This window comes from Saccopteryx bilineata, chromosome 4 (assembly GCF_036850765.1).
Source record: "Saccopteryx bilineata isolate mSacBil1 chromosome 4, mSacBil1_pri_phased_curated, whole genome shotgun sequence".
Lineage (NCBI taxonomy): Eukaryota > Metazoa > Chordata > Mammalia > Chiroptera > Emballonuridae > Saccopteryx > Saccopteryx bilineata.
In genome coordinates, this window is record NC_089493.1 from 297,548,299 (window position 1) to 297,568,527 (window position 20,229).

At 53.5% G+C, this 20,229-nt stretch overlaps 1 protein-coding gene across 1 annotated transcript; it reads left to right on the forward strand.

Annotated features, from left to right (window-relative positions):
* The first annotated feature begins 1,331 nt into the window (after positions 1 to 1,331).
* Positions 1,332 to 19,269, forward strand: CRYM (crystallin mu). The gene is made up of 8 exons (XM_066278550.1): positions 1,332 to 1,587; positions 2,079 to 2,232; positions 3,929 to 3,991; positions 8,873 to 8,974; positions 10,926 to 11,109; positions 16,242 to 16,363; positions 17,002 to 17,086; positions 18,920 to 19,269. The coding sequence occupies exons 1-8, from the start codon at positions 1,418 to 1,420 to the stop codon at positions 19,006 to 19,008; spliced, it is 969 nt and encodes a 322-aa protein (XP_066134647.1). The 5' UTR covers positions 1,332 to 1,417; the 3' UTR covers positions 19,009 to 19,269.
* Positions 19,270 to 20,229: the final 960 nt, after the last annotated feature.

Genomic DNA, 20,229 nt, shown 5'->3' on the forward strand with positions numbered 1-20,229 from the left:
CTAACAGAGATACAAAAGTGGGCGGTAGGTATAAAAAGCTTGACTACCCCTGAAGAATGTATCTATATATATATAAATATAACTTTTTTGTCATTTAAAAAAAATTTTAACCCCCTTTTTAAATGAATTCTAAAAAGCACAACTCAAAACATGTAACATAAAAATGTTTTTAATGTCAGAATAAATTTAATTTTGTCGTATATATTTCATTTATTACCATAAAAGCACTCTTGGACTTTATATTTTTTTCTTTAATATTTGACTTTATTATAACATATTTCTCAGAAATTTGTATATAACGCCCCTACAATTATTAGTCGAGTTCCGGAGTCTGACTTCCAGGGCAGATCCCAACTCCCCTGCTCACTTGCTGGATGGCTTTGGACAAAGCCTTTCTCCACCTCTCGGCTCCTCAAATGAACAGTCAGGCTCCTAACAACTCCTGCCCACAGCAGAGAGCTTATAATTCCAGGAGCTGGTGCCCATCCACGGCCTGGCGGGCTGCCTGGAGTGGTAGAACCAATAACCGGCCCTGGGTGTCGTTGTTAGTATCATTATTAATTTTCTATTTCGCCTGGTTTATTCCCCCATCCTTCATAAAAGCCTCATCTAACCACCCCTGGTCAAAATGGTTTCCCTCTTTCCTTGGAATTAATCAAAAGCGTTTCCTTTTTCGTATCACTGCTTTGGCAGCCGGTATCTACCGCGCTGCGTCCGCGGTTACCTTTCTGTTGTACACACTGTTTTATTTCCTCCTCTCAAGGATAAGATATTTTTGTTGGTTTGAAAGAAAAGACCTCCATCTAAGTCGTCTTCTGCATTTTGGCTTTTTAATGTGACTTTCCCCGCTTTTAAAGGTGAAGTTTAAGCTGAGTAACTTATCCTAAGAGATACTATGTAATTTAAAGGAATGAGTGGAAACGGAGACTCCAGATGGGGACAGACTCACAAGAAAAATGTTTTTGTTTTTGTTTTTAAATAACGTCCTCTTTTCATCTAAGATTTCCTAGCAGACTGCAATAGTTTAAAGGGAGGGAAGGGGACTCCACCATCCGCTGCCCGGATCTCGCCTCCAGACAGGACGACAGGGAGAGAACAGAGCGGGGTTGGCGGGGAGGGGAGCCCCACAGAGCGACTACAGCTCGTCGCAGGAACTGAGAAACGGGACCCAAGAACACGAACGTCTAGTCCGCCCCGTCCACTCCAGTGCAGGGGGGTGGGGGGGCCGGCGGCAGGAAGGAGGGACCCAGCTGTCCCCCCAAGCTGTGGCGGAGGCGGACCCGCCTTGCTCCGCCCCCCGGAGCGGGGTGGGTGGTGGCCACGAGGCGGAGCCTGGCGCGCTCGCTCGCCTCGGGCGCAGCCGGGGACGGAGCCGCGGTCGCTGCGTGTCCGCTGGGGTGAGAAGGCAAGCGGCACGATGAGCCGGGCGCCGGCGTTTCTGAGCGCGGCTGAGGTGCAAGGCCACCTCCGCTGCTCCAGCCTCCTCATCCCGCCTCTGGAAGCGGCTCTGGCCAACTTCTCCAGCGGCCCGGACGGAGGGGTCACGCAGCCGGTGCGCACCGTGGTGCCGGTGGCCAAGCACAGAGGGTGAGTAAGGAAGGCCGGGGCCAGGGGGCTGGGGAGACGGGGAAGGAGTAAGAAGAGGAGGAGGAGGGACGAAGGGAAAACGGAGGGAGGAAGAGAGGGAGGCTTGCCTAATCCCGGCTGATAGCGGCGGCCACCCAATCCGTGCGCGCCGCACCGTGCCAAGTGCGCGCTTGGCCGGAGGCACCTCGCTTTAAGGCAGCACACTCCTCATGCAGTCATTTTACTGGTGGCAAAACTAAGACTCAGAGAGGTTAAGTCACGTACCCAAGGTGGCCCAGTTAGTAAGTGTCCGAACTGGGACGGGTTTTCTCCTTTCGAGCTGGACTCTTGAACTTGCTGTGCCTCGTGCCAGGGGGAAGGACCGAGAAATGGCGGAGGGAGATGCCAGTAGGGCAGTGAGGAGGCGGGAGAAAGGAGGGTGTCTGGGACCTTCCCAGGACACCGCAGCCTTGGTGGGAAGGGGCTGAAGCCGCTCCCTCTTTTCCTTGTAGTTTCCTGGGCGTCATGCCTGCCTACAGCGCTGCAGAAGACGCTCTGACCACCAAGCTGGTCACCTTCTACGAGGGCCACAGCCCCACCTCCACTGTTCCCTCCCACCAGGCCACTGTGCTGCTCTTTGAGCCCAGCAACGGCTCTCTTTTGGCGGTGAGCAAGTCCCTGCCCGGGGTGGGAGTGGGGGGTCCTGGGCCCAGAGCCGAGCTGGACATTAATTCACCATGAGTGAGGGAAGTTTTATTCATGGCCACCCATGCCTTGCTCTGAACAACTGGATACCAGTGAGAGGGAAGGTTGTCTGGGACCATGAATCTGTCTCTAGGACTACCTGAAGATTCACAACCCAGTGTAGAGCTCACTGCTGCTTCAAGTGTGTGATGTTGTAGAAGTAACGATTTAATCATTCTTTCTGGCCCTGTGCCAGTTACTCCATATACACAGTAGCCAAGGAAAGATTTATTTAGCGACTGTTTGTAACATGGAAGAGTTTTCTGTAACCCTTGGTAGTCTTTTCTGAGGGGCACCCAGTGGCCGGTTTTAACACTTAATGACACAGTATGAGAGAATCGCAAGGCCCTGGCCGGTTGGCTCAGTGGTAGAATTTTGGCCTGGCGTGTGGATGTTCTGAGTTTGATTCCTGGTCAGGGCACACAGGAGAAACACCCATCTGCTTCTTCACCCCTTCCCCTTCTTTCTCTTTCTCTCTCTCTCTCTCTCTCTCTCTCTCTCTCTCTCTTTCTTTCCCCACCCCCCTCCTCCTCCTGCAGCCATGGCTTGATTGGAGTGAGTTGGTCCCTGGAGCTGAGGATGGCTCTATGGTCTCCACCTCAGGTGCTAGGAAGAGCTCAGTTGCTGAGCAACAGAACAATGCCCCAGATGGGCAGAGCATCGCCCCCTAGTGGGCTTGCCAGGTGGATCCCAGTCGCGGCACATGCTGGAGTCAGTCTCTCTGCCTCCCCTCCTCTCACTGGAAAGAATGAAAGAGAACAAGAGAGAGAGAAAGAGAAAGAAAGAAAGAAGAAAGAAAATAAGTAAATAAGCAGTAGCCCACTTTTATTAAGCCCTTTGTATGTGTCAGGCACAGTTCTAAACACTTGACGTGTATTAACTCATGTAATACTTAGAACCATTCTGTGAGGTGAGTAATAGTATACCCCCATTTTGCAAATGAGGAGGAAACTTAGTCATAAAACAACTATGCCAAACTTCCTTACCCAGGCTTAGGTGGTTAATAAGGGGCATGGCTGGGCTTCAGACCTCCTCAGTGTGAGCCCAGGACCTGACCTGTACTCTCGAAGACTGTGCTTTTCTTTCTTCCTCTCCCTTCCCTTCCCTTCCCTTCCCTTCCCTTCCCTTCCCTCCCCTCTCTTCCCCTCCCCTCCCCTCCTTTCCCTTCCCCTCCCCTTCTCCTCCCTCCCTCCCTCCCTCCCTTCCTTTCTTCCTTCCTTCCTTCCGTCCCTGAAGTAGTTTCATGGCCTTTCTACAGATGTCAGTGACTTATTTATCCAGTTTCTCCTTAATTTGGTGTTTTGAGCATCCCAAGAAGATGGGCTTTTCTTGAGGGCTCACCGTGTGTGGATGTTTCCAGGTGTGCCAGGTGCCAGTGTGTTTCATCCTCACCAGAGGCCTCTGGTGGTTGGCATTGCCTTTGTTTTGCAGGTGGGGAAGGTCGTGCTTAGTGTCGCATCTCCTGTAAGTGGAGGGATTGGGTCCAGGTCCGACACCGATCCCGTGCTCTTTGTAGGACAGGGTCATACTTCCCAGGGCTGCCCCTTGAGAGCGCCTTCTCTTCGTGGAAGTAGTAAATAGGGCTGCTTCTTGCTCACTGCCTGTCCCCTCCTCCAAGGTCATGGACGGAAATGTCATCACGGCCAAGCGCACAGCTGCAGTGTCCGCCATCGCCACCAAGGTAAGGTCAGTGCCCGGCTGGGCTGTGGACGGAGCTGGTGGGTGGGGTGGGGTGTCTCAAGCTTGAATGTCTAAGGGAGATGCGAGGAACTTTAAAACAGGTTCCTGTGGACACTAACTCCATATGCCGAATACGGGTTGTCCGGTGAGCGCTGTGGTTCACGAATGCGTTAGCATCTGTCGACTGAACTGGGCCCATTCCAGGTCCCTTCTGTGCTTTTCTCCTGGTCTTCACCTCCGTCTGGCAAAGTAGATATGCTAATCTGTATTTTCCAGGCATGAGAAATGTGGTTCAGAGAGGGTTTGTGAGTTTCCCGAGATCACCCAGCTAGAAGTGGCAGAACAAGAATTTAAAATTTGATCCCATTTGACTCCCAACACTGCTTTCTTGCCCCTGTAAGCGCCACAGGGTTTCTGGTAAACCCACGGTGTCCACGTAGGCTAGAGCCGGTACTGCACTCGATGCAGAGGAGCGAGCCAAACAGGTCCCAGCCAGACTGCTGCGTCCACTTGGCCGGTGTTCGCGAGGTCCTGCATGTGCCGGGCACTGTCGGGGGTATGGCAGGGGACAAAACAGCACAGCACGAACAGGGGAGGTTTGACAGTAAACAAAAAGTGAACGACGTAGTATGATTTGCTAAGAAAATAAACGACAAACCTCTCTTGAGTTTAATGCTATGCCAGGATTTGTTTTCACACAGCCACACACACACACACACTCACACAGCCACACACACACACACACACACACAGTCATACACACACACTCACAGACACACACACACTCACATAGCCACACACAGCCACACATACACACACAGACTCACACACTCACACATAGTCACACACAGACACACAGTCACACACACAGACTCACACACACAGACACACACACAGACACAGACACACAGTCACACACACAGACTCACACACACAGACACACACACAGACACAGACACACAGTCACACACACAGACTCACACACACAGACACACACACACACTCACACAGACACACAGCCACACATACACACACACAGACTCACACACACAGACACACGCTCACACAGACACAGTCACACAGACACAGTCACACACACACACTCACACAGCCACACACAGCCACACATACACACACACAGACACACGCTCACACAGACACAGTCACACACACACAGACACACGCTCACATACACACGCTCACACACACACAGACTCACACACACAGACACACACACAGACTCACACACACAGACACGCACACACACACACAGACACACACACAGACTCACACACACAGACACACACACAGACACACACTCACACAGACACACAGCCACACATACACACACAGAGACTCACACACACAGACACACGCTCACACAGACACAGTCACACACACACACTCACACACACACACTCACACAGCCACACACAGCCACACATACACACACACAGACACACGCTCACACAGACACAGTCACACACACACACAGACACACGCTCACATACACACGCTCACACACACACAGACTCACACACATAGACTCACACACTCACACACAGACACACAGTCATACACACACACACACACACCCAGACACACACACCTGCAGAAAACACTGCCACCACCACTAACAAAAAATATTATGTTAGAAGGTTGACAAAAAAGCAGAACCAAGACTATTGGGGGACTGGGGAGATTTTTAAATAACCCAAGAGAAGACCTCACTGAGAAGGTGACATGGAGTCCAGACGGCTGGGGAGAGGGTGGGGGTGGTGAGGGCACGGTGCCCCTAAGCAGCGTCTGGGCAGCCTACAGCACACGCAAGTATTTTTAGAGGTTAGAGGAGAAAAGGGGGCCCAGAAGACCGAGTGTGGGGACGGGTGGAGCCCGCAGTCTTCCACATCCGATGGACCAGGACTAGGTGTGGGAGCCCCGGTTCACGGAGCCTAAGTAGGAAGGAAATGTGACCTCGGGGAGGGTTGGACCCACAGAGACCAGGTGTTCAGCTGGTGATTGTGTCAGTGGAGAGGGAAGGGGGAGGACTAATCTGGTAATTGTACAGGAAGGGAGCAGACGAAGTGTGCACCTGGATGAACTGGTTTTGTTTGTTTGTTTGTTTTTGTATTTTTCTGAAGTGGAAACGGGAAGGCAGTCAGACAGACTCCCGCATGCGCCCAACCGGAATCCACCTGGCATGCCCACCAGGGGGCGACGCTCTGTCCATTGGGGCCGTCGCTCTGTTGCAACCAGAGCCATTGTAGCGCCTGAGGCAGAGGCCATGGAGCCATCCTCAGCACCCGGGCCAACTTTGCTCCAATGGAGCCTTGGCTGCGGGAGGGGAAGAGAGAGACAGAGAGGAAGGAGAGGGGGAGGGGTGGAGAAGCAGATGGGCGCTTCTCCTGTGTGCCCTGGCCGGGAATCGAACCTGGGACTCCTGCACGCCAGGCCGACGCTGTACCACTGAGTCAACCAGCCAGGGCCGGGTTTTGTTTTTTAAATTATATCTAGACCCAACTCAAATAAAAATCATAAATAGGCTTCTTTAGAAATGTTTTTTGGTGTGGGTTTAGGAACAGAGCAACTCCAACCACACTCACTGCCTTACATTGGTAAAGGAGTCTGGTTTTGTTTTTTTGTTTTTTTAATTTCCAGCCCATTCTCTTTGGTTTTCAGTGAGGACGTGTTACGGATCTCATTTAATGCACAAGGAAGTGGAGACTGGGGTTTCCTGAAATCACATACAAGGTAGCTGTAGGATCTCCCAAGGCTGCCTGGTCTTCCGGCCCCAGACCAGTAACTTCCAACCCAAGCTATGCGGCAGCATCACCTGGGGAATTTAAAATGGGTTTTGTTTTTTTTTTTTGGGGGGGTTCCCAAAACTCTGAATCAAAATCTCTGAGGGTGGGGTCCCAGAACCTAGGCTTGTTTTTTGTTTTCTTTTCAACAGTCTCTGGTTTATTCTGATGATCAGACAGGTGTTGGAACCGGAGTGTTCTAGACTCGCCTCTCGGCTCCGCGGTGCCTTGTCGCACTGACAGGGACCCGCACTCCCAGAAGGCCCTGAGAATCACCGCGTTGACGGTTCAGAGTGTGGGCTGGCACGGCACGGCTCTATTCCTGGGGGGCTCAGATGGGTTTTTCCCTAAGGAACAGGGGGGCTGTTTTACCTTTTGTTCAGTAAGAGTGGAATGTTTTTCTTTTTTCTTTAGGGCTCTGGGTGGAGGAGGAAGTCCTCAGGTCTGAGGGACACTGTGCCTTCTTTGCGTCTGGGTTGGGGACTGTGACACGCCTTCTCAATGTGACATTATATATATATATACACATATATATATGTGTGTGTGTGTGTGTGTGTGTGTGTATATATATATATATATATATATATATGTCAGGGTTTATCATTGGCGTGCGTTGATTCGACAAATATCTGAGTGTCCACCAGGTGCCGGACACCGTGCTCAGCCTGGGGCATGGAACAGTGGGTGAGACCAGATGCAGTGCCTGCCCTCGGGAAGCCCTGAGTCCGCTCATGGAGACAGATATCAATCCAAAGATCACGCCACTAAATGTGAAATTACAACCCTGCCAAGCACATTGAATGAAAGGGGTGAAGTGCTCTGAGCATGTATCACGGCGGGGGGGAGGGGTCTTGACCGAGTCCTGTAGGATTGGGGAAGGCTTCTCCTCTGTGAGGGACCTCTGAGCTAAGAGTTGAAGGATAATAAGAGTTACTCACGAGGGGCAGAGAAAGTATCCCAGGCAGAGGAAAGAACCTGTGCAAAGGCCCTGTGGTTGGCAGAGGCACATGTGCTTCTAGAACTGTAAGGGGGCTGGTGTGGCTGGAGGGTAAGAGTGCATGGTGTGATGAGGGGCTGGAGAGATCGGAGGGCCAGCCCATGCAAGGTTTTACTTAGCAAATGCAAGTGAAACACAGACCTTCCCACTCATTGTTTTAAGTGAGAAACCTGGCACATTCCTACACTTGTTTTTAATTATCCACATGCTTCCAGGAAAAGAATGAAGTGACGCTGATCCTGTTACTGTTTAATACATCTAATAAACTTGATAAACTTGTTTACAAAAAGACATCTCGATGACAACATTACTAGCAAGGCAACAAATTATCGAGTAAAGGAAAGTTATGAAAATGAGACATGCTGTTTTAGAGGTTGACAATCACTTTCACAGTACACTGTAACAATTTCTGTAGCCTGAGTGGAATGCTAAGAATAGATTGGTATTGGCAGAACAGAAAAGTATTGATGTAGTTGGAGAAAAATCACCTAGTTCTTCTTGGACAGATGCTTAAGCGTGCTAGTCTTGTGGATATTGCCAGTTTGAAAACTTTTCAAAGCAGATTCTTTGAACTGTGGTTTATGTCACAGAATGGTCTTTCTCCTTGTACCACTAGAGGAGAGGTGAACATCTGGTAATATTCCCGAGGCTCCTTTTGGCCAGTCATGAATGGTGAAGACTTACTTTTCAGGCAACACGGTCAATTTAAGGGGCAAAATGTGTTCATTCAGTTCATTTATCTATGGTCATACAACTGCCTGCCGCTGTAGCAATGATTAGCACCTCTATTGTGTTACATAATTATTATTCATTTTTAGCCCTTAGAATAAGTAAGTTCTAATTTCTGAGCAAGTTATTGCTGATTATAATGCAACATTGTTGTCTGTATTCCCTGGACTCTACCTTATCTCTCTAGGGCTTCATCTGAACAGGCCAGACTCAGGAAAACAGAGTCAAATGGTGGTTGCCCAGGGGAGGTGGCCCAGGTCTCAGGGGACCTGAGACAGAAACAGTGTTTGCTCCCCCCCCCCCAGCTCTCTCTAGTGACCACCTGGTCCTTTTCCTTCTCGTGTCTCTCGAATAGTTTCTGAAGCCGCCCAGCAGTGACGTGCTGTGCATCCTTGGGGCTGGGGTCCAGGCCTACAGCCATTATGAGGTCTTCACAGAGCAGTTCTCCTACAAGGAGGTAAGTCCAGGAAGGCCCGGAAGGGGCGCCAGTGTGTGGGGGAGGGGACAGTGGCCGTGACCTTTGTCTCTGCTCCCTCGCTGCAACATGGTGAGGGTGAGGGTCCCCTCTAGAACATTCCCTCTTTAGGTCGAGAGTTGGGGGCAAGGCCTGAATCAGCTCTTCCTAGTTTCTCAGTCCACAGGGTCTGCACAAGGAAGCGGCCAGCCTACGTGGTCAAAGGATTATATTCTATCTGTTCCAAAGGACATTCACTTGTCCTGTTGTCCCCCCGCCCCCGTCTCTCTCTGCTTCTCTTAGTGGAATCTGGGAGTCTTTACATATTCGGGGTGATGGACCCAAGAACTAGGAGTGCGGTCTGGAGAGGAGACACAGCACCCCTTATCTCCAGCCAGGTGGGGGGGCTGCCTTTTCCCGGTCCTGGTTTACCATTCCAGCTGCAGTTTGATTCTGCTGTGATTTTATTTTTATTTTTATTTTTGGACATGTGTGAGGAGGCTGGGGCCGATTTAAAGTATGATTTTTTTTTTTTTTCATTTTTCTGAAGCTGGAAACGGGGAGGTAGTCAGACAGACTCCCGCAGACTCCCGATCCACCTGGCATGCCCATCAGGGGGCGATGCTCTGCCCATCTGGGGTGTTGCTCTGTTGCAACCAGAGCCATTCTAGTGCCTGAAGCAGAGGCCACAGAGCCATCCCCAGCGCCCGGGCCATCTTTGCTCCAATGGAGCCTCGGCTGCGGGAGGGGAAGAGAGAGACAGAGAGGAAGGAGAGAGGGAGGGGTGGAGAAGCAGATGGGTGCTTCTCCTGTGTGCCCTGGCCGGGAATCAAACCCGGGACTCCTGCACGCCAGGCCGACGCTCTACCGCTGAGCCAACTGGCCAGGGCCGATTTTTTTTTCTTTAAGGATAAAAATAATACCTCTGCTTTGGGAAAGGCATATGATAAGGAAGACAACAAAAGAAAAAATGCCCTTTTATCGGTTTTCAAAACACAACAGCAGTTTCTGCTTTCCAGCCTCCTCTGATCTTTTTATAAGACCGTGTTAGTCGTGTCCGATAAGAGCCCTGTAGCCTGTCTTTTCTTTGGCTGTTCTAATGGTATTACTTTTCCAGAGTCCTTCATCTTTGCACAATAGTTGCACAGCTTTCTGTCACGAAGGGCAGTGTGGTTAACCGTCTTCTTAGGACTGACTGGGCGTATGGAATTGATTTACACTTGGGTTTCTTCCGGTATTTGTCATATTTCCTTGTGAGAGACCCCCTAGGTCTTATCAGTGCAGGGCCGACAGCCAGCCTCTCCCCAGACCTGGACATCTGCTAGGCAAGCTGTCAGCGTTAGAATCCCACCCCCAGGGTTCTCATCGTAGCGGCCACACTTGCCCTCTCCCTCTGCTGGACCGTCCGTCCACTCCTCAGACTCTTCAGATCTTTCCTCCCCGACATTCCCTTCCGAGACCGACTTCCTCCATGGGGACCACCGCCGGGGATAACCCCACACCTGGTAGGACTCCTTTAGGGGGTCCCAACCGTAACGTCGTGTCCTGCTGACTTTGCCTGGTTATCACTCGCATCTGACAGACACGCAGGCTGGGCCTGAGTGAGGGTGGCCCACCCCAGGGGCAGAAGTGAGAGGGAGCAGGGTGGTTTCTCAGCCCGTCTGGGTCCAGAACTTGCCTGGTGTGTGACGGGGCCGGGCGGTTAGCGATTCAGCGAGTGACGCCGTCCGCCCTGGGCCGGGACTGACAAGCGTCTCCACCTTCTGTAGAGAGAGGCCATGTTCAGACAGCTGGCCACGTGGCCGCCACGTGGCCACCCCGGTTCACGTCCGTTCTCCCTGCGGGATGATTTGAATAAGCGCCGCCCTGACCCCAGAGTGGGCTCGATCGACTATGTAAACAGCCGGGCAGTCACGGCACCCCGCGCCCCCCTCTCGTTCGCCCCCAATTCAAGGTGAGGATATGGAACCGCACCCGAGAGAACGCGGAGAAGTTTGCGGACGCGGTGCGAGGAGAGGTCCGGGTCTGCGCGTCGGTCCAGGAGGCCGTGACCGGCGCCGACGTGATCATCACCGTCACCATGGCAACAGAGCCCATCCTGTTTGGCGCGTGGGTGAAGCCGGGGGCTCACATCAACGGTAAGCAGAGTGGCCTCCTGAGCCGCGGCCGGTGGGGGTGGCCCGGGTCACCGCTGGGCTGGCCCTTGTCACCCCTGCAGGAGGCCCACGCTTCCCCAGGGCCTCAGGAGCACGGGGGGGGGGGGGGGGGGGCGGAAAAGCAATACCCGCTCCAGAACGTGAAACCAAATCCGCAAACCTAAAACTAAAGAGGATTTCCACAGAGTGTCACCTTAGGCCAGCGGTTCTCAAACTTTTTGAAGTCGGGGCGCATTTAAAATCCTACAACTAACTGTAGGTGCACTAGATACAAATTTCTAAGAAATATGTTATAATAATTAAGTCAAACATTAAAGAAAATGAAGTCCAAGCATACTTTTATGGTAATTAAACGAAATAAAATATGACAAAATTAAATTTATTCTGACATTAAAAAAACATTTTTATGTTACTTTTTTTTTTTTTTTCATTTTTCTGAAGCTGGAAACAGGGAGAGACAGTCAGACAGACTCCCGCATGCGCCCGACTGGGATCCACCCAGCACGCCCACCAGGGGGCGATGCTCTGCCCCTCCTGGGCGTCGCCATGTAGCCACCAGAGCCACTCTAGCGCCTGAGGCAGAGGCCACAGAGCCATCCCCAGCGCCCGGGCCACCTTTGCTCCAATGGAGCCTTGGCTGCGGGAGGGGAAGAGAGAGACAGAGAGGAAAGTGCCGCAGAGGGGTGGAGAAGCAAATGGGCGCTTCTCCTGTGTGCCCTGGCCGGGAATCGAACCCGGGTCCTCCGCACGCTAGGCCGAGGCTCTACCGCTGAGCCAACCGGCCAGGGCCTTATGTTACATTTTTCGAGTTATGCCCCAATAGGCACGTATTTCTCTGGAATACCGCACGGAGCACCTGGAAATCTTCTAGGGCGCACACTTTGAGAACCACTGCCTTAGGCAAATGATCAGTCACAGCTCGGTTTTTAAATGTCATGAAATTTAAATGACAAAGCCAGATGATTCATGTACCCTTCACATGGAGAATGACAACAACAAAAAAATTAATTACAGTACAGGAGATGGTTAATGTGAAATGTGAATGTTTTCTTTTTTTTAATATGTGATTGGATGGTAGACCTGGAAACGTAGGGGCCCTCTGAAGACCCTCAAACGGCCGCGGGGCAGCGAGCTGCAGAGCTGGTCTGTGGGGGACGCTTTCTGTTGCAGGTGCTGGTCTGGTTCTTTATGTCTGCTCTGTGTTATCTATTCCTTACAGTAACCTCGTGGGGTAGGATCTGTTATCACAACCCCCGTTTCACAGATGGGTAAACTGAGGCACAGAGAGACTAAGCCACTCGCTAGTTTGCTTAAAGTCAGAGGTTCTTAGTGGCAAGAGCTGGTATTTTTTTGTATTTTTCTGAAGTGAGAAGCAGGGAGGCAGAGAGACAAGACTCCCGCATGCGCCTGACCAGGATCCACCCGGCACGCCCACCAGGGGGTGATGCTCTGCCCATCTGGGGCATTGCTCCATTGTAACCAGAGCCATTCTAGCGCCTGGGGCAGAGGCCAAGGAGCCATCCCCAGCGCCCGGGCCATCTTTGCTCCAATGGAGCTTCGGCTGCAGGAGGGGAAGAGAGAGACAGAGAGGAAGGAGAGGGGGAGGGATGGAGAAGCAGATGGGCGCTTCTCCTGTGTGCCCTGGCCGGGAATCGAACCCGGGACTCCTGCACGCCAGGCCAACACTCTACAACTGAGCCAACCAGCCAGGGCTAAGAGCTGGGACTTGGACAGAGGCACCTTACCCTCAGACCCCAAGCTTTTAAATACTACTGTGCATTATCTTTTTCAGTAAGAAGACTGGATTCTGGTGAGCGATCAGGCAAAGACGAGAGGGTGTGACCGTGCTATGTCCCTGCCCCGTGTTTTAGTGACAGGCCCATGGTGTGAGCTCAAAATCTAAGACCTCTGTCCCCATTGGCAGATGAGCATTCAGGAGCCAGGCGTCACGAGCATGCGTTCACTCACAGATGTTTGCTGGAGGCCTCCTGGGTGCCAGGCACTGTGTTATACATAGGTCCTGTAGGTCCTGGGGTGGTCGCGGTAAACCAGCCCTCAGGGTCACTGCGTGCCTGGCGCCTACATTCTCCAGAGGAGAGAGAGACAGCGCAGAAGTGACCGAATAGGAGAACTAGAGAGGTCCGGCGGAAGACCAGCTCTGAGAGGGGAACACGGCCTGGCCCAGTTGAGGAATGGGCCAGAGAAACTGGGGGTCTGAGTCCGGAGACACTGGTGTGAGGACGTGGGTCCAGGGGAGAGACGGATGGAGCCTGGCTTTCTGGACCATACGATCACTTCTTGAAAGGAGTTGGGACCTCAGAAGAAAGTAGTTCTTGGTGAAATGAACAAGAATTGAATATACAGCAAAACGGACTTGATGTTTTTAGCTCAAAGCAGCCACATAGGTCTTGTCTCTCAGTTCCTGTGGTTCAGGGGTGTGGGTGGGGCTTAGCTGGCTCCCTGACTCACCAGGGACGAAATCACCGCGGTGCCCAGGCCGCAGCCTCATCTAGAGTGTGGGGTCGTCCAGCAGGCCAGGCCCCCGCGTCTGTGACGGGTCCCGTACGTTGTCGACGGCTGTGCCCGTTTCCTTGGGGCCCCTCTCTGCTCCGGGAAGCAGACCCCACGTCCCCTACCGTGGGGTGGATGCTCCGTCTTCAAAGCCAGTGGCGGTAGACCGCCCCCACCCCCTCTCCCATTGTGAATCCCTCCCCAGGAAGGAGGCCCAGCTTGATTTTGAGTCAAGAGACACCCCTTCCATCTCCCTGCCCTGAGGACAGAACTAGTGTCCGTGTTCCCAGAGGCCTCAAATACACTTGAGAGAAGTGTGTGCGGGTGCCGTGGAGTGGGGGGGGGGGCGGGGACACCCACCACAGAGTTTTCTTTACTTGACAGCCCGGCGGGTGGGAGGCTCACTCACACCCAGCCTGCCTCCCACTTTCCTCGACCCGGCCTGCACCCCACCAGCCAGGGTCTAACGCCCCCTTCCCCATTCCCGCCCCCACTGAAGCCCACCGGCGGGCAGGAGGAGCCCAGCCTGAGGCAGACCCCCGCCCCTCACTGCCTGGCCCACCTCCATCTCTCCGGCTGTGCGGCCTCACACAGCCCTGGGACGACATCCCTGCTCAGAAGAATCGGGAAACGGAGCAATGAGCCCCCCGCCCCCCGAGGGGCTGCTGTGGTTTGCCCACCGCCTCATGATTTATTGACGGGCTTCGCTCGCTGGTGCTGTTGTTCTGTGGAGCTCCTCACAGCAGCACCCTGCGAGGCGGCCGCCTGCATTCGACTCCCTTTGAGAGTCAGAGCCGGGAGCACACAGGGGAGGGACCACGCCCAGGACACCGGGCGGGCGGCACCGAAGGCTGTCTGTGTTGGTGTGGGGGCTGCACAGGGCTCTCCGGGGTCCGGCCGGGCGGGTGGGCAGCCTGGCCCGGTCCAGCCAGCACATGTGTTTAGTTTAGACCATAAAAAGTTCTAAAGAAAAAAAAAAAAAAAGAAAAGTCAAGAAAGAGCACAGGGAAATAGATTCCCTGCTTCTGTTGAAAAGAAATCAGAATAGCCGGCAGTGGGAGCTATTGCCCCCACAGGGGAGTGGACACATGGTCCCTCCCCTGTGTCCTCTCTCTCTCACGCCTCCAGTGAGCCCTTCAGAGGGGCCTGCTCTCTTCTCGGGGTCTGGGTGTCCACCTCTGACCAGCTCTGCTCTTGCTCATCACTGGCCTGGCCCCGCGGGGTTTGGGTGTGGCCTCTGTGTTGCCCTCTGCACCGCTACGGTTGTGGCTCTGTGGAGGGTGGGAGCTCGGCCTGGGACGCAGTGTGTTTACTTTTTTTTTAAATTTATTCAGTGAGAGGCGGGGAGGCAGAGAGACAGACTCCCGCATGCTCCTGACCAGTATCCACCCCGCATGCCCACTAGGGGGCGATGCTCTGCCCATCTGGGGCATTGCTCTGTTGCAACCAGAGCCATTCTAGCGCCTGAGACAGAGGCCACAGAGCCATCCTCAGCGCCCGGGCCAACTTTGCTCCAATGGAGCCTTGGCTGCGGGAGGGGAAGAGAGAGACAGAGAGGAAGGAGAGGGGGAGGGGTGGAGAAGCAGATGGGCACTTCTCCTGTGTGCCTTTTTATTGGGTTTTCTCTGAGACCCTGACACGGGCTCTCTTGTCACAGTTCAGAGAGAAGAAGTGGGTGGGGGTGAGGAACGGGAGTGAATGTGACGTACGAAAAAGCTGCAAGTGATGCTTGTGCTTCAGGGTTTGGGTTCGGAAGTCACTGCCCCCATGTACGGAAGAGGTGTGGGAGAAGCAGCACCGTCTCAGAACCGCAGAGAGACACACATTAGATACATACCTTTGACAGACACCTTAGTTTCTTTGAGCCATAGTTAGTGCATCTTTTACATGGGACTCAGACATGGATTTAGCTTATAGGGACCATGAATACTGTGGGTGAAACATCCCACAATTAGAAGGCAGCTGATAAATGAATGCTAACATGCCTCACAATCTCTCGGGAATGAAACGGGACAGGAATGGGGAGGAAACCGGCAGCACTCTTCTTGTTAATGAGTGATCAGTCTGGCTGATTGGAAGGGGTTGGCCTGGGGGAAATGAGGCATTCTTGCCTGACCAGGCGGTGGCACAGTGAATAGAGCATTGGACTGGGATGCAGAGGACCCAGGTTCAAAACCCCGAGGTCTCCAGCTTGAACGCAGGCTCACTGGCTTGAGCGTGGGATCATGGACATGACCCCAAGGTCACTGGCTTGAGACCAAGGTTGCTGGCTCGAGCAAGGGGTCACTCACTCTGCTGAAGCCCCTGGTCAAGGCACATATGAGAAAGCAATCAATGAACAACTAAGGTGCTGCAACGAAGAACTGATGCTTCTCATCCCTCTCCCTTCCTGTCTGTCTGTCCCTATCTGTCCCTCTCTCTGTCTTTCTGTGTTTCTGTTACAAAGAAAGAAGGAGAAGAAAGGAGGCATTCCAAATCTGACTGTTCCCAGTGCCATCTGTCACACCACCCGGTCCCCCTCCTGCCTTCCGCTCTGCTCGGCGGTGTGTCCCGTGTCCCTCGGGACTGCTGCCGGGCTGAGGGCCTGTTCTGGTGTTTCCTAGCGGTCGGTGCCAGCAGACCCGACTGGCGGGAGCTGGATGACGCGCTCATGAAGCAGGCGGTGCTGTACGTGGACTCCCGGGAGGCCGCCCTCAAGGAGTCTGGAGATGTCCTCCTCTCGGGGGTGAGCCTCTTCCCTGGGGGGGGGTGCTGCTTCCCAGACGGCCTTGCCTGGGTCCCAGGGGGAGAGAGGCGTGCTGGGCTGTCCCGGGGGGCTGGGCTGTCCCGGGGGGGGGGGGGCTGGGCTGGGCTTTCCCGGTGGGCTGGGCTGTCCAGGTGGGCTGGGCTGTCCCGGTGGGCTGGGCTGTCCTCCAGAGCACCAGGGTCAGGACCTGAGTGCCTGTTGCTGTCAGGAAACCTTCCCAACATGGCCAACAAAGTAGGGTGGTGGTTGGCCACCCTCTGGCCTTATTCCTCTTTTGTAATCAAGGCATACAAGCCGGGAGTGGGGGGGGTGGGGGTGCCAAATTCAGCGTTGAGAGAAGAACATGCCTATTCCCTACGGACACAGGGTCCTGGCAGGACAGCCCTCTGGCCACAGACTTGTATTTCTGCATTTAGAGTATCACAGAGGCATACAGTACCCAGAAAGGGTTCCAGGGGGAAGAAGCGTCCCCCGGACATCACCCGGTTTACAGACGGTCTGTTTACCAACTTTGCCTCTTATCCACCTGCCCTCCCCGGGGAAGCTGGACACAGCGGCTGGGACCGGCCTGAGCTCCACGGCCCGGGTCAGTGTGCCTGTGTGTGTCCCTCTCCCAGGCGGAGATCTTCGCTGAGCTGGGCGAGGTCGTGAAGGGAGTGAAACCAGCCCACCGTGAGAAGACCACAGTGTTCAAGTCTTTGGGTAAGGGCCATTGCGTCCAGGGCACAGAGCTAACCGGAGCCCAGGGCGGTCTGTCCCTCGGTGGGAGAAGGAGTGGGTCAGGGGGGCTCTGTGACCGACCCGTGAAATTCATCACTCGCGTCGTTGGTAAGCCCGTGACCTCTGGAACCGGGCAGTCCCGGGATGGAACCCCTTCTCTGCCGCTTCTTGGACATGCGTCCTTGAGCAGGGGAACATCCCCCCTAAGCCAGGGTTTCTTCACCACCTGTTAACCTCAGTTCTCGTGAACGTGAAGCGAGGTGCGCGTGTGAAATTATTTGCAGACGGCAAGTGTCGGCAGTCTGCCATTGAGACGCAGATTGAAATGAAACTGTCCTCCAGAGGTGGGGGTGAAAATGTTAAAAGATGGGGAACTTACAGGAAATGGGAAGCAGACCCCACATGAGAGAGACTCGGGGGACAGCCGGCGACGGCCCTTTCCCTCCTCTCTCACCTTCCTGCTTGCCGACCTGAGCTCAGCGTCCACAGGGAGCCCCATGAGCAGCCCGCAGGCTCAGGCAGAAGCCCCCCAGGGGATGGGCTGGCTCTGCCTCTCGGCCCAGCTTCCTGCCCCGTCAGTTAAGGAAATAGACATACATGGTATTCAGCCAAACACCTAAAACACTGAAATATGAGATCTTCCATATTTCTAATGATCCAGCCTCCCAAGCTCGAATGCTTAGCAGAACAAGAAGTTCTTGCCACCCTGAGCTTATGCCAGGTGGTCACTCCTGGTGTCTCACTGGCTGTTAAATATTTTAAAAATCTCTCACGCACAGGGAGCCAGGGGAAGGCAGCATCAGCCTTACCCAGATCCTGGGTCGAAGGCGTCACACTGACCCAGCTGTGTCCGAAAGGCTCAGAGTTCAGAGCAGATCAGGGGTTAGCCAGCCCCTTCAGGAAACAGAATGCTCCAGCAATCTGCTCTCCCCTCTTGAGCAATTCTTTCTCCTTCTTTTCCAAGTGAGAGGAGGGGAGGCAGAGAGACAAGACTCCCACATGCACCCCGACTGGGATCCACCCGGCAACCGCTGTCTGGGGCCGATGCTCTGCCCATCTGGGGCCATGCTCGCAACTGAGCTATTTTTAGTGCCTGAGGTAGAGGCTCCAGAGAGCCCTCTTCCGTGCCCACAGGCGATGTGCTCAGAACAGTCGAGCCACTGTCTGCGGGAGGGAAAGTGAGAGAGAAAGAGGAGGAGGAAGGGTGGAGAAGCAGTCTCCACTGTGCTTCTCCTCTGTGCCCTGACCGGGAATCGAACCCAGGACGTCCACACGCCGGGCTGATGCTGTACCCCTGAGCCAACCGGCCAGGGCCCTTTTGAGCAATTTTTGAATGTTTAGGGGAGAAAAAGAAAAATAAGATTTTGTGACAGGTGAGCATGACGTGAAATACACAGCTCGGTGTTCCTAAAGGAAGTCTGACTGGAACACAGCCTGGCCCGTGGGCGTCCCTGGCTGCTGTCCACACCGCTCCTGCGCTAACCAGAGCGGCCAGGTGGAGGCGTGGTGGCCCCCAGACCTAAAATACTCCCCTCGGTCCCGTGACGGCAAGTTTCCTGAGCCCTGCGCTAACTTGGATGCACAATTCCAATTTGGTTGGTGGGCAGTCCTTGCTTTCAGTGTCCCGTTCCCCGCCTCGCCGGGCCTTTTCACAGACCCGCTGAGCCCGAGCTTACCGTGTCCTCTCTGTCCCCCTGCCGGGCATCAGCAGTGCCAGAGATGGTACATCTAGAAATAGCCGGTCCTAGGCCGTTTCAGGAAGAGCTGTTCTTGTTCTGACCAGAAAGAAGTGACCCGAATGTCTGTCCGTTGCAGGCATGGCAGTGGAAGACATGGTGGCTGCCAAGTTGGTGTACGAGTCCTGGTCGTCCGGTCAGTCAGACGAAGCAGCCACAGGGTGCTGAGGGGGACGCCACGGCTCAAGGGGTGCTGGTGGCCTCCGTCTCGTCGTTTCTGGATCACGCGCGGGAGCCCGTCTGTGCACAGCGAGCTCCAGTTTTGGGCGCGTCCACGTCCTGTCCTGGGTCACCAGATCCCCCGTTGTGTTCGTGGTTAGAAAGTGGACTCGGGCGGTCATCCCTCCTGGTTGCAGATTGCAACCGCGCTCCCTTTCCCAGCCTTTCCCCTGCGTTTGTAATTCCTGGGAATAAAGCATTTTCCGTGTCTGCCGTGGTTGCTTCAGTAGCGTCTCTCTCTGCAAGGAAAGCAGGAGGGGATCGAGGGTTCTCCTTCATTCCAGCGACAGCAATTACATTGTTTCTACTTTTTAAATTTGAGGTACAATGTATATACTATGAAATCCACCAGTTGACAGTGTACAATTCAGTGGTTTTGGTCTATTCGCATATTTGTGCAACCCTCACCGCTGTTTTTATTGGGTTTTTTTCTTTAAGGTTTTATTGATTTGAGAGAGAGAGAGAGAGAAGGGGGAAGGAGGAGGAAGCATCAATCAACTCCCATATGTGCCTTGATCAGACGAGCCTGGGGTTTCGAACCAGCTACCTCAGTGTGCCAGGTGGACACTTTATCCACTGCGCCACCACAGGTCAGGCTTACTCTGACTGTTCATACGTTTTGAGCCCGTCTTTGTGATAATCACATACTGTGATTTCTCCATGTTTAAGATGATCTCATGTATAAGACACACCTTAAGGTTGGGGCTCAAAATCTGAAAAAATAAATGTATTACGTAAAGTTACTGAACACAAGTTTTATCATAAAATTCATACAATTCTTCAACGTGCGGGAAAAAGCGGGAAATGCAAGTAAAAAAGTCCACCACCACTGAAGAAGATGCACCCAGTTTCCAGACCCCAGATTTTTTGGAAAAGGGTGCATCTTATATGTGGGGAAATACGGTGTTTAGTAGTTACCCTTTCACTGGAATGACAGGAGGTGTTTGGGGAAGGGTAGATGAGCCTGTGGAATCTACAAGCTGGGATACCTTAGCTGAAATAAAATGCAACTGTTCAAAAAACATCCAGTGTCTCCTCACCCATCCCCGCCTCACTGCGATTACCTGAGGGATCACCCATCCCCGCCTCGCTGCGATTACCTGAGGGATCACCCATCCCCGCCTCGCTGCGATTACCTGAGGGATCACCCATCCCCGCCTCACTGCGATT

Bases quoted from the DNA above. Each gene is read 5' to 3' on its own strand.
- CRYM (XM_066278550.1), top strand. From the start codon at position 1,418: ATGAGCCGGGCGCCGGCGTTTCTGAGCGCGGCTGAGGTGCAAGGCCAC. The intron at 2,233-3,928 runs GTGAGCAAGTCC...CCCTCCTCCAAG, and splicing joins GCAACGGCTCTCTTTTGGCG to GTCATGGACGGAAATGTCAT. The intron at 16,364-17,001 runs GTGAGCCTCTTC...TCCCTCTCCCAG, and splicing joins GAGATGTCCTCCTCTCGGGG to GCGGAGATCTTCGCTGAGCT.